The sequence below is a fragment of the Ptychodera flava genome, chromosome 14 (genome assembly GCF_041260155.1).
Source record: "Ptychodera flava strain L36383 chromosome 14, AS_Pfla_20210202, whole genome shotgun sequence".
NCBI classification, from domain to species: Eukaryota; Metazoa; Hemichordata; class Enteropneusta; family Ptychoderidae; genus Ptychodera; species Ptychodera flava.
Window position 1 is genome coordinate 7,359,721 of NC_091941.1, and position 12,022 is coordinate 7,371,742.

Here is a 12,022-nt window from a genome sequence, read left to right on the forward strand (position 1 = left end):
CCAAGAGTAAATAGTCACATGACAATCAATATACCTTAGACTACCTGGATTCTCTACCACGGTTATCGGTGTTTATGTATGCAGGAAACTTTTTAGTCGTAAACTTGCGGAAGGTACACTCAGTGTGACATTTTTCGGACAGGGTAGTGAATTTCGCCCAAAGTCGTTTCAAGAGTAAATAGTCACATGACAATCAATATACCTTAGACTACCTGGATTCTCTACCACGGTTATCGGTGTTTATGTATGCAGGAAACTTTTTAGTCGTAAACTTGCGGAAGGTACACTCAGTGTGACATTTTTCGGACAGGGTAGTGAATTTCGCCCAAAGTCGTTTCATAAACGACCAGCAATACGAAATCATATTACCATACCTTTCGAAACTTTATTGCGGTTATCCTCAAACTCAGTTGACACGACGGGAGTGGTATTTCGGGGTCAAAGTTGCCAAAGTTTTGACCACATGTTGAAGGCGTAATAATCGGACTGCAATCCCAGAAATCGGACGTAGTGTTTGGATGTGATTAGGAGCTAAGTATTGATAATTTGAAACTTCAAACCACCGATTATTATTTCGATGTGTTTAGAAAACTGTATATAAGAATATTTCATGATAATTAGTTATGTTTAATCCATGGACGACTCAACTATATTTCGACGTGTATAGCGCTTAGATATCGGACACGGGCTGTCTCTCTGTGTGTTGCTTTCGGCACCTTGTATCGTACGGTGTGGCTAACTTCGCTAAGTTTGTTCAGCGAGTATTACTTATAATTGTTTCCATTGCATATTTTGTTTGTATTAGAATCGCACAGGCATTATTTAATAAAAATAGCGAGTATATTTCATCGTATGGAATTATTTACCTGTCAAGGTTTTACGCAGTAAGTCACTTACTACGTTTACACAATTATGCTAAATATTGTCTGTCCGAAAACTTGTACACTTCTTACGTTCATTAAATGTACTTTTTTCTCGAAACAACTGCGCAGTTTTTGTTAAAACTACATGCAATCGTAGCGAACAATGGAAAGAATATTTTCAAAATCATTATTCTCCCCCACATTCAAAATTCAATGCTAAATCAGGACTTTATTCAAAATTTAAGTTACTTTGACCTGACGGCAGTATGTTGAGAGTATCACTGACGCGGTGTCAGACGACAATTTGTGGCCGCCGCTCGTAGTGAACTCAATAGCTTCTACCAAAAAAAACTATCGAAAACGGGACAACAGTGACTTACTATGAGGTCACATGACCTGTAAAACGCTATCAATACGGAGCGAAGTGAGTGTAACTAACAGCATGTCACTAAATGTCCGAAAACTGAGGTCGTCCGAAAACTGTCACACTGAGTGTAGTCAACGATGTAATACAGAGGTGGCAGGTAAATTTGCTCTCTCTCTCTCTCTCTCTCTCTCTCTCTCTCTCTCTCTTTACACTAACTCACACTCACGCACAGATATATAAGACTTAATTTGTTCAGAAGCACAGTGGAGGTAACTCAATCTCAGTACTTCTACCTGAACGCCAGTGACGTATTTAATAGTGGGTTGGTTTGTCGAAAGGATGTGCAAGGTAGGCAACAAAGCTACTTCCTGCTTCCTGTATTTTCACTTAAAATGAACGACGAAACACAAAAGGCAAGAAATAAAGGTTGAAAATTCAAAAAAATCAACTCGTTACTCGTATATTCTGGGAACAACTATTGAGTCTTTCTTAATACCTGTATGTTCGTCTCACTGAGAGGTATTTTCTGATTGGTAGTTTTGTAAATTCTGGTTCCTATCATTGGTCATCCTTTTGGGCATACCTTGATACACTACTGCTTTAGTGATTTTCATTACTGTGTATATTTGACATTGGTCTGTGTTGACCTAAAAAAAAATAATAATTCAAACCCTTTGCCATTGAGTATGTGGTCAGCATGAGATCACTATACATTGTCTACTTACTTTATACAATTTCATTACTCTCATTCTCGCCGATGATAGAGTTTACAGCGCTGTAACTCTTCAGTGTAAGGGAAATACCCGACATTTTTGCCTTAAATGCACACAAGGATAATGTTTAATGTTTAATGTTTAATATATTTCTATAGCGCTTTTTCTACAATAAAATATTCAAAAGCGCTTTACATCAAGTAAAACAATAAAAAGTATTGCATTCAATAAAAATACAAAACAAGATTTAAACAAAAATCTCATAAAATGTCCAATAATATTAAAAATTAATCAGTGCAGTTGATAAAATTGTTTAAAAAGAAAAGTTTTTAACTTTGATTTAAAAGGTTGAATTTCTGTTATGCACTTTATTCAAGTGGGAGTGAGTTCCATAACCTTGGACCACAGACTGCAAATGCACGATCATTATACTTGTTGAAAGATCTTGGTACTACAAGATTCCTACCGAAATTTATCCGCAGATTATACCTATTAACGCTGACTTTTTCTACCAAGTCACAAATATACTGTGGTGCCATACCATTTAGAGCCTTAAAGACCTGCAAGATAATTTTGGCCTTTACTGGAAGCCAGTGTAGTTGGATCAGTGAGTCAGTCACACCATCATACTTTCTCAGATGCATACCACTCTTGCTGCATCATTTTGGACACGCTGTAATTTATTAAAATGCTGATTTGGCATGCCAAATAAGATTGAATTGGCGTAGTCGAGGTGGGAGCTAATGAGAGCGTGAACAAGAATTTCAGTAGTGTCTTGATTCAAATAATGACGAATACGTCGGAGGTTGTATAAGCTGTGACTGGCTTTTTTACAAATCTGGTTGACATGGTGCTCCATCGACAAGGTCGAATCAAGATATCCTCCTAAATTACGAACCTTGTTAACAATTTTGATTCTGTCATTACCAATTTGAACATAGTCACAAGTTAATTTGGCGAGCTGTTGTTTGGTACCAAAAATCACAACTTCTGTTTTGTTGTCATTAAGTTTCAACCTATGTTCCAACATCCAATTTTGAATATCACAAACACAGTTTTGTACACATTCAAGTGCTGTGGTCTCATCATCAGCTCTCGGTGCAAACACTTTCAGGAGCTGTGTATCGTCTGCATAACCATGACTGTATAATAAATGTTTGTTAATGACGTGGAACGTTGGTTCAACGGAGTATATGATCTCATCCAGTCAGCGCTACCAGCAAAGATTTCTAAAACAGAGTACAATCACTGTAAAAATCTCCATCGCATCCTACAGATTGATTCACGGATGTCACGGCCTCTGGCTAGTTCTCGTATGTTTTTAGGAGTCGCAGAAGTTAGAAAAATAAAAGGATCGACAACTCTCAAACATAATACATGCATAACGGATCATATTCTTAAAGGGATATAGTCGTCAGAACCTGTGCGAGTTTCTTGTTTACAAACAATGTATTTTGTGCACGATATCAAGATGCACCTCATCATCATAGCTGCAACATTTAAATTATAGGATGATAGATTATGACAGACATGTTTTAACTTTCATCAATCACCATTGTGCCTTGGATACATTGTTGCCATGGTCGTATGGGGCCCATACGACCTTTGAGCGCAGTTCCTTTAAATAGAGCGTCACAGTTGCCCATGGTTAAAATTAGTCAGCTTGAATTTGATGAGCTCAGATACACTAAAACGTCATTGTCTCAACATGGTACGGCTTATGTATTTTTGCTTTTTCTTTACAAAGGTACAAGTTTGCTAGAGAAGATGTTCCTATTGCTTGTGTCTGTCTTCGACCGAGAGTATACCGGGGACCTGCTAGTTTAAAATAATTGTCACTTACCGTCGGCCGTTACGCACGGGAAGATATCGAAGTGGATGGACATCCATTGTGAACATAGTGCTGAGCTTATCTTGACCTGTGACACTTGGTGTATCGTCAAAGGTGATAGATAGCCAGACTAGCGACCAATCAATGCCACAGTGGTAATATTAAGTTATTGTCAGAGTAGATATGACAATCATGTCTCAGCGTACAGGTGTAGTTTATCGCGGCCAATCAAGAAGTTGAGCGGTTGTACGGCTGTGTGGGTCGAGGGTAATGCAGAATAATGTATCGTTCGGATCCGTGAAAAATTTCACGAAAATATTGACAAGAACTCGGACGTTTATTGAATTAATTGACTGGAAACAGGAGTGAACTGGTCAAGTTAATGTATTGAAGTGTTACTAGATGTTTCGTTTACGATGATTTAGTTTATCTCATATTTTTAATCTTGTGAGACAACGGCGTCTCCCGCTTACGAGTTCACATTATTCGTATGAAGGTTCACACCTCTTCAGAACGGAGGAATAATTAATGAAAAAGCATTTTGAGTAAAGATGTTGATGAAAAAATTATCGTTAAAAATTCGGAATCACTTTCTTTATCTGTAGACTGTATCATTCGTTGTGAGACAGGATTTACTGACAATTAGTAAACGATAAAATGTCTTTATATCGGCACAACCATAGAGAAAGATAGATAGAGTGGCAACGGGTATTGTTTAAGGCGTGAAGCGGTTACGTAACCCGTCCATGTTCGCCTCGCCTCAGGTTGCTCTCGCCTCTCTTTTCCGAAGAGTGCCGACCATGAATCCTTCGGTAATTTTCGGATTTTCGCCAATTGTTAAGCGAAAGTATGTTCGGCAAAGTTTGTGTTGTTGTTGTCGTGTGGTGCTGAGCAGAATTGACGTGCTGGCGAAAACGGGAGTGTTTTGAGCTTCAGAAAAGTGAGTTTTACTGTTTTAAAAATTCCTCTCACATTTTTATGAATATATAATGAGTGTGTTTGAACCAAATTTGAAAGTCTTTTATCGATACTGTCTGGTTTTACTCAATGGTTTACGGTCAGTCATACCCTCTTTTACACGTGCGTCAAGGAAGGACATGTTTATGAAACTGCTGGCGTGTTATGTTTTGATTGGCGTGAAGCAGTGTTTCTGGCCTGAGAGCTCATAAAGTAACTATGGTTGCTACGCGACTGGCAGTACGATGCCATCTCGTCGTATTTTTCGCATAATCTCGTGTAATTATCAACCACAATACAAACAAAGCCTCCAAAAAGTTTAACACCTTTGAAGCTCATTTTAATATAAAAAGCCAATAGTCTACCGAGACGACCATGGAACAAAAGGCATGCAAGTGTTGCCACTCTGTCTATGTTACTCTGTGGCACAACGCAATCCAGTTGCAAGTCCTGTGTGTACGACATTGTTTCAGTCAACATGACCTTATACCAAATTGTGCTTGATGTAGTACCCCTTGTTATAATCGACGATATCTTTCTGTACTTTTGGGTCGATGTAGAAGTGCGTACAAACTTTCAGCTACCTATTCTCCCAGAGTTCAACATTTACACACTCGATAAAAGTACTTTCTAATGCCATAGTAAATGTTTTATAGACTATAGAGTATGTATAGCAGTATCTGTTTACGAGTAACATTCAATGAATGGGCATATTGTATCCCACAAGGGACTTTCCATTTCGATTTTTATGAATAAAAAATATTTTACTTACTACTACTGGAACGAGGCTATTATTAAATGCCCCTGTGTGAAAGTGGTATGTCATCTCATTGGACAGCAGGGAATGTTGCCATGGAAAGGTTGTCATGACGAACAATTTTGCTTCATTACTCTGTCGAACAAAATCTTGGGTTTGTCACAAAAATACTGATTTTATTTGTGGACTTTTGACGAAACAGTATCGCGAAAACACCACACGTTGACATAAAATTGTTATATGTTTTGTTAAAATTGTGTTTTATTTTAAGCGTCTAAGAATACATTGCAGTAGTGAGGCGCAACTAGCCACCACAACCTAACGTATACCGTGCAATCGGATGTGGATAATATTTACTCAGCGGAAACGTTGAGGGCGCACTAGAATGCAAAAAATGCAAGCTGCTCTGTAAACCATACACCCTCGAGAAAACCAGGGTCTATGATCACGAGCAAACGAAGGCTTCTTTGAATAACTGACCAAGTAGGACTACATACCGATCAGATGTCGTGATAACAAGACACTAGCGATCAAACGTCGTGATAACACTTTAAAAGGAAGTTACATCTAATACAAAAAAAAGCTTTTCATACTTCGAAAGTTGTCACAGCTTTTCATCCTCTTAATTCCCTGTAGCCGTAATTTACATCTAACAGCATATTCCTATATATCTTATAGCTGAACGTTCGAACTTTAAAGAAACTTTGAAAATTTACATTTCTCTTGAGAACACTGCTGACAGAATTATAAAATATGAAATCAACTTTCTGACCGACTTACTCGTTGATCAGAGTCCATGGCAGCATTAAACAAAATATACATATAGATAACCTTTATTTCTGCAAACTTTCTCAAGATAAACTTGAATGGGATTTGCCCATAATCGGACTTCAACAGTTTGTCCTCGTATTTGCACGAGCTTGCTTAAAAGTAGTGAAATTTCAAATGTGATGACAACAAAACTATCGTAAAAAATAATGACTAATTTGATGACTGGGCTTCCGTTTTACTCTCTGACAAAACGTTCCTCAAAAATTCAACAGCGTCAAGTCGTTCAATGTCCTCTAGAATGACCAGTAGTTCATCCAGGGCTGCGTCCTTCTTTGTCGCCTCCCAATAGTTCAGCACCTCTCTAGTTGGGCTGAGCACTGTACCGCTCTGATATTGCCTCTCGATCTGTTGAATGGTATCATAACTGAGAGACATTTTGTCAGCAACCATTCTCCAGTCGTTTCCAAGAGGACTGGCAGGGTCGAGAAGGTGGCTAAGTTTCAATATATCACGGTACTTCAATCGGAGACTGCGTCTCGGGTTCTGCTGCAATGTGTAACGGGCGGCCATGTCTGTTGGATCAGAAATTAGCTGAAAGTACATAGGAAAGCTCGTCAATTGGATGAGCTTACGAAGTTATTTTTACGACTCTCGTATGGCCTATAGTGAGTTGAGAGTAGACTTGGTTCAAGTCGGTGAATTTCTAAAAAAATCTTTTGTTATGGTTTCTCTTGTGTATCTCCTATTTCATACAAACCTATTTAGAATTTTGGCAGCCAAGGCCAGGTTTCCGTGCAATTAATTGAACGCGTTACCTTTGAGTCTGCGCTGAGTTAGTTTCTGTGATTCCGGGAGAAACTCCCCTGTATAGCGTTCACCCAACTCGTTGCGTTCACCCCACTCACACGTTTCATATGAAAACAGAACACAAATCATCTCGTTCACCCCACTCAAACATTAACAAATCACAGACTTGAACCAAGTCTAGGTTGAGAGTAACATAGTATAATATGGGCAGTTAGCAGGTTAATCGACTTCTCGGTTGCCCACCCGCCACCCTGAACAGTGTTGCTCACAGAACGGAGTGATCTTCGTATAATTGCTGTGCTCATCAATCATATCATTTATTAATTTGTTTTTGGGTACCGGGTAACATTTATCCCCCGTCGATTAGACCCATAGTCACTGATGGGCTTCAGATCGACTACATTCTAGTTGGCACAACGATTATGATGATGTTGATGATGATCCCATCATCATCATCATCATCATCATCATCATCATCATCATCATACTCTCCATCATCCTCTCACCATCTCCCCATTATCATCACGTTACTCACCGGCTCGTTGATAGTGAAATGAATAGGTAGTCTGTTGTTTTCGTCGTATTTTGGATTGTCTCTCTGGAAAGCGGTGACTGTGCAATCGAAGGCGTTGGCCGACTTGTCTTGTCTAGACATACTATAAGAACACGCCGAGAACGACGAAGACATCACTGCTTCAATATCTACATACTGTGGTGGACAAATTGGTAGATAAATTTACTTCATAATTATTATCATTACTTAGTATTATTTATTCATTAAATTCAATTTTAGAGGTAGCCTTGCAGACGACATTCTTGTTTTGTGAAAGCCTGTGAAAACTAAATTTATAACTCTCGCTTTGAGAGATTCGACGCTGTTGCTAATTTCAGGCTGCGAATCAGTGCAGCGAAGCACTGAAATGTGACAGATCAGTTCAGAAGCTTGCCAATAATTGGGATATTTCAGAACTCTAGCTATTGGTAAAACTCGCAAGAGAATACCGACCCGTACGCGAAAGTCTGCCCTTTGCGGTGAAGACCAATCAACGTCCATAAAAAATTACACCATTTTTAAATGTTCTAAAATAAATTACAGAGAAGTTCCACTCCAACAGGAAGCTGACGTAACAGCTGGTTCATTAAAGGCATGTAACATCACAACCACTGGTAAGGTAATGCGAGGTCAACTTTAAAAGACGTACTACCATGTCTCAATGATTCGGTTTGCGACGATGCAATGCATCTAATTAGTTGTTTTATTTTTCTTTTGTTTACTATAGAACTATTCAAATATAATTAGATATCCGGGCAATACTCTGTCAATTCCAATACACAGGTTTGGAGGAGAACCAGTGAGAACGCACTGTCTTTAGTAGCAAATGTTTCGGTGGTAGAGGAACGAAGTGAGAAGAAAATGTGGAAGTATATAATAAGACACTGAATAGTATTGAGATACACGAAAATATATATCTACGTATACTCATGCAGCGTGGTGTTGAAATACGAATATGGGTTTACATTTACAGTAGTATTTTATCTCTGAACACGAAGATGACAAGTTCTGTGCAATTTAGTAGCAGACCTTCTTTTCATGTAAGGGGTGTTCGTGTGGGTGTAGATGTAAAATAGAACCTTTATCCTGAACACGCTGCTTCAAAGTTGTACATCGACACTGAGGTCTACTAAAAGCGGGAAGTAATTTGATAAACCATAGAGATGGTTTCGGTTCAGCATTCGTGAGGAAGGTTTTTCGAAAACAAAGAGCAACTAGTCTACTCGGTTCGAAACACCCTGTCTATTTTGAGATGAGTATCGACTTTCTTTCGATGTAAGTCACGAAATCATGTGTTACCTGAATGGGACCTGTCCTCCTATTTTCCACGATTGATCAATTTCGGACATGTGAAATTCCATATCACGTTGATTGTTTACCACCGACATAGTTTCGGTGCATCGGCTTGGTGGCCACGCAGTTGATGTTCTTCTTCTAAAACCAGCTGAAAGGGTAGGCGAGTTTTGCAGGGATTAGGAACAGCCGTTTAGAGAAATTTTCTAAAGCTCCAAATGAAAATTTAATATCCATTTCAACGTTATATATATATATATATATATATATATATATATTATATAATATATATATATAATTTACAGAAAAACAAACCTATTCCATGTTCTCTAAAGTCATATTACAGGAAGCAAGCGAACATAAGTGTATCTAAATGCAAAGGAGACGATATTGACTGTCTCTGTGCTGACGTTAAAGAGGCACTCCCACTTGGTAACATTTTTAAAACACATTTTTTAATGCCAACGGTCGATATTTGACGTGGCGACTCCGCGCGGATCGCGAGATATCGATAAAAACATGTCATTTCCCGAGCGTATTTTTCACATCCCGAAGTTTTACGATCGTTTCTGGTTATGACCCGAAATCCCCCGAAAGTGTGTTGTTGTGCTGATTGACGATATTCTAAGGAGTCCAAAAACGTTCGAATGACGCAATTAATTTACCTTCTACTGCGATGACTTTATATACATCATTATCAATGCCTTTACCTCTGGTAATTCTTTTTTAAAACTTCTCCTTAGTTTTTGTTGTTTTCATTATTCTCAATCAGTTGTATTAAATTTTTAAATAATACCACATAGATATCAGTTTTTACGTGTAAAATATTAGTTGCCTATGATGACTACATTTTGTCGTCTGCCACACAGTTACGCGTGGTTCGATACATAGCGGCCGCCGCGTGTGGTATGCGCGCATACCACGCGGCGGCCACTATGCATACTATGTATCAACCGCACCTATCTGTGCTAGTCACCTATGCGAATTCTGGTGGAATCAGCAAACTTTGTTTTTCGTTTTTTTGCCAAGTCAGTAGGACTCGGCTTTCTCCCACGGGACATGACCGCTCACCGACGCGAGTGGTACTGCTGTGGCGTACAGCAGCGTCAGCGTAGACTCGTACTCCATAGCTTAGTTGACAATGGCCCCAGTGCCGAACGTTCTATGTTCGGAAGCTGAATTCAGGTGGGCCACCGGAATTCAAACTTTAACTTTTTTGAGGACATGTTTTTATCGATATCTCGCGATCCGCGCGGAGTCGCCATGTCAAATATCGACCGTTGGCATTAAAAAATGTGTTTTAAAAATGTTACCAAGTGGGAGTGCCTCTTTAATGTAAAGCAAATGCAAAGATGAGAAACACTTCAACGCTGGCCTAGTTGATCGAGCTCATAGGTGGCTACCTACAGATAACGATGCATGTCAATAACCATGTCAGGAGATATGATCAATGTGATATTTCCTTAATACCTGTTTTGCATCGTCTGTCTTGTTTACACAATACAGCCGGAGAGGCAGTTTCTTAACCTGTGGATTCAAATCGCCATGGAAACCTATAATGTCAATCAGTTTCTTGATGGCGGGAGTTTGTTCCTGTATGTCAACATCTTGTTTCTGCGTCGATGATTCTGCAACTGACGTAAAACCTGTGAAGTGGGAAATATGTAGTATGCACTTGTTTCCTTGCACAATACTGAGAGAAGAGTGGTCGTCGTCCAACCTCCTGTATTCAGCTTTGTCTCCGGGATCTGCGTTCGAAGACATCGCCACAACATGCACCCCTTGGCTTTCCATGTCTGCACAGTGTTGATACGATAAAATCACCCGTTCGTTGAAATTCAGCCCTGAAGGACCACAGTGTACAACAGCACTTACGGAAACGCGATTTTCCGAAATATCAGGCTTGTCTTTTTGGTCGCCGCTTACGTAAAGATACACCAGCGTGGGTTCTTTATCCTCGCTAAATGCTCCAGGTGGAATGAAGAGATCGATGTCCATCTTCTCCAAGGAGAGACGACCGCCCTCAACGTCATACAAGCCAGCCGCGAACACAGGGTTTGTGTAGATAGTCTTGTTCCAAGTATCGTTTCTCTTGGCCTCCTCGCACAGCCTTCGCGTCTCTGAGAGATACTGCTCAAGGTCATTGTCTTTTCTTACAGTCGCCAGTCTGTTGGTTCTGACAACGTCCTCATCAGCAACGAACCCGAGGTTTTCTGCCGAGGAGATATCCGGTTCGACTATGATTGGAGATTCTGTTTCAATCGGATCGACGTCATCCAGATCGCGGAGAATGTCATGATAATTGCATAAAAGCGAGAGACGTTTGACATCTTTTCCAGTTTCTTCGATCTGACCTTTAGCGCCATGATCCAAAACCATAGTTTTCGGAGAAGGGGGCGTGTTTACCTGAAACGTATTTCGTTGAGACATCATTTAATATAAAGTACGAATCATCATACTTCAAAGAATGGCAAATTAAACTGTCATTTAACCGATTATGCGGTCCTTCTCAGGCTGCATTCAAACACCTCTGGAGGGAGGGGGATTTCGGGGAGGGGAATCTGAAAAAAATTGACATTGCAAAGAGGGGGACTTGAAAATTTATTTGATATCAAATTCCTTTCCAAACACCTTCTGACACTTTCATTTCCTGCCATTTCCATTTTCGGCGCGGCCTTCCGGCGCAAGTTTTAGTGTATATTAAACAACGTATTGATGATCCGTGCAACCGCCTTGAACCAAAAGATTTAGGTTGTCATGATTGCCACTTAAGTAACCCCTCTTTAAGTACAAAACTGTCCTCTATAACGACTAAAAATTTCAACTTAGACTACAATGTACAGTGACTCGACATTTCAGTGAGATTCCAAAATCAAATTTCTTGCACACACATACACATGTAACAATCCTAGTCTAATCAAGTGCATTAATATCAATAATCTAGAATCTATAAATACACAGATTTAACAAGTTTTGTATTGTAAAACATTATTAATAGTTTCCTCATAGACTACAATGTAAACTGAATCAACATTTTCGGCGAAATTCCAAAATCAAAATTTCTTGTACACATATGCACGTGTAGCAACCCTCTTCTAATCAAGTACAAT

General features: G+C 39.3%; 1 protein-coding gene across 1 annotated transcript in view; it reads right to left on the reverse strand.

Annotated features, from left to right (window-relative positions):
- LOC139149155 (UNC5C-like protein) overlaps positions 1–12,022 on the reverse strand; it is an 80,528-nt gene that overhangs the window by 43,338 nt on the left and 25,168 nt on the right. Inside the window, exon 6 of the mRNA XM_070720726.1 lies at positions 10,383–11,318. Within this exon, the coding sequence (XP_070576827.1) occupies positions 10,383–11,318 (936 nt within the window). The remainder of the gene's footprint in view (positions 1–10,382; positions 11,319–12,022) is intronic.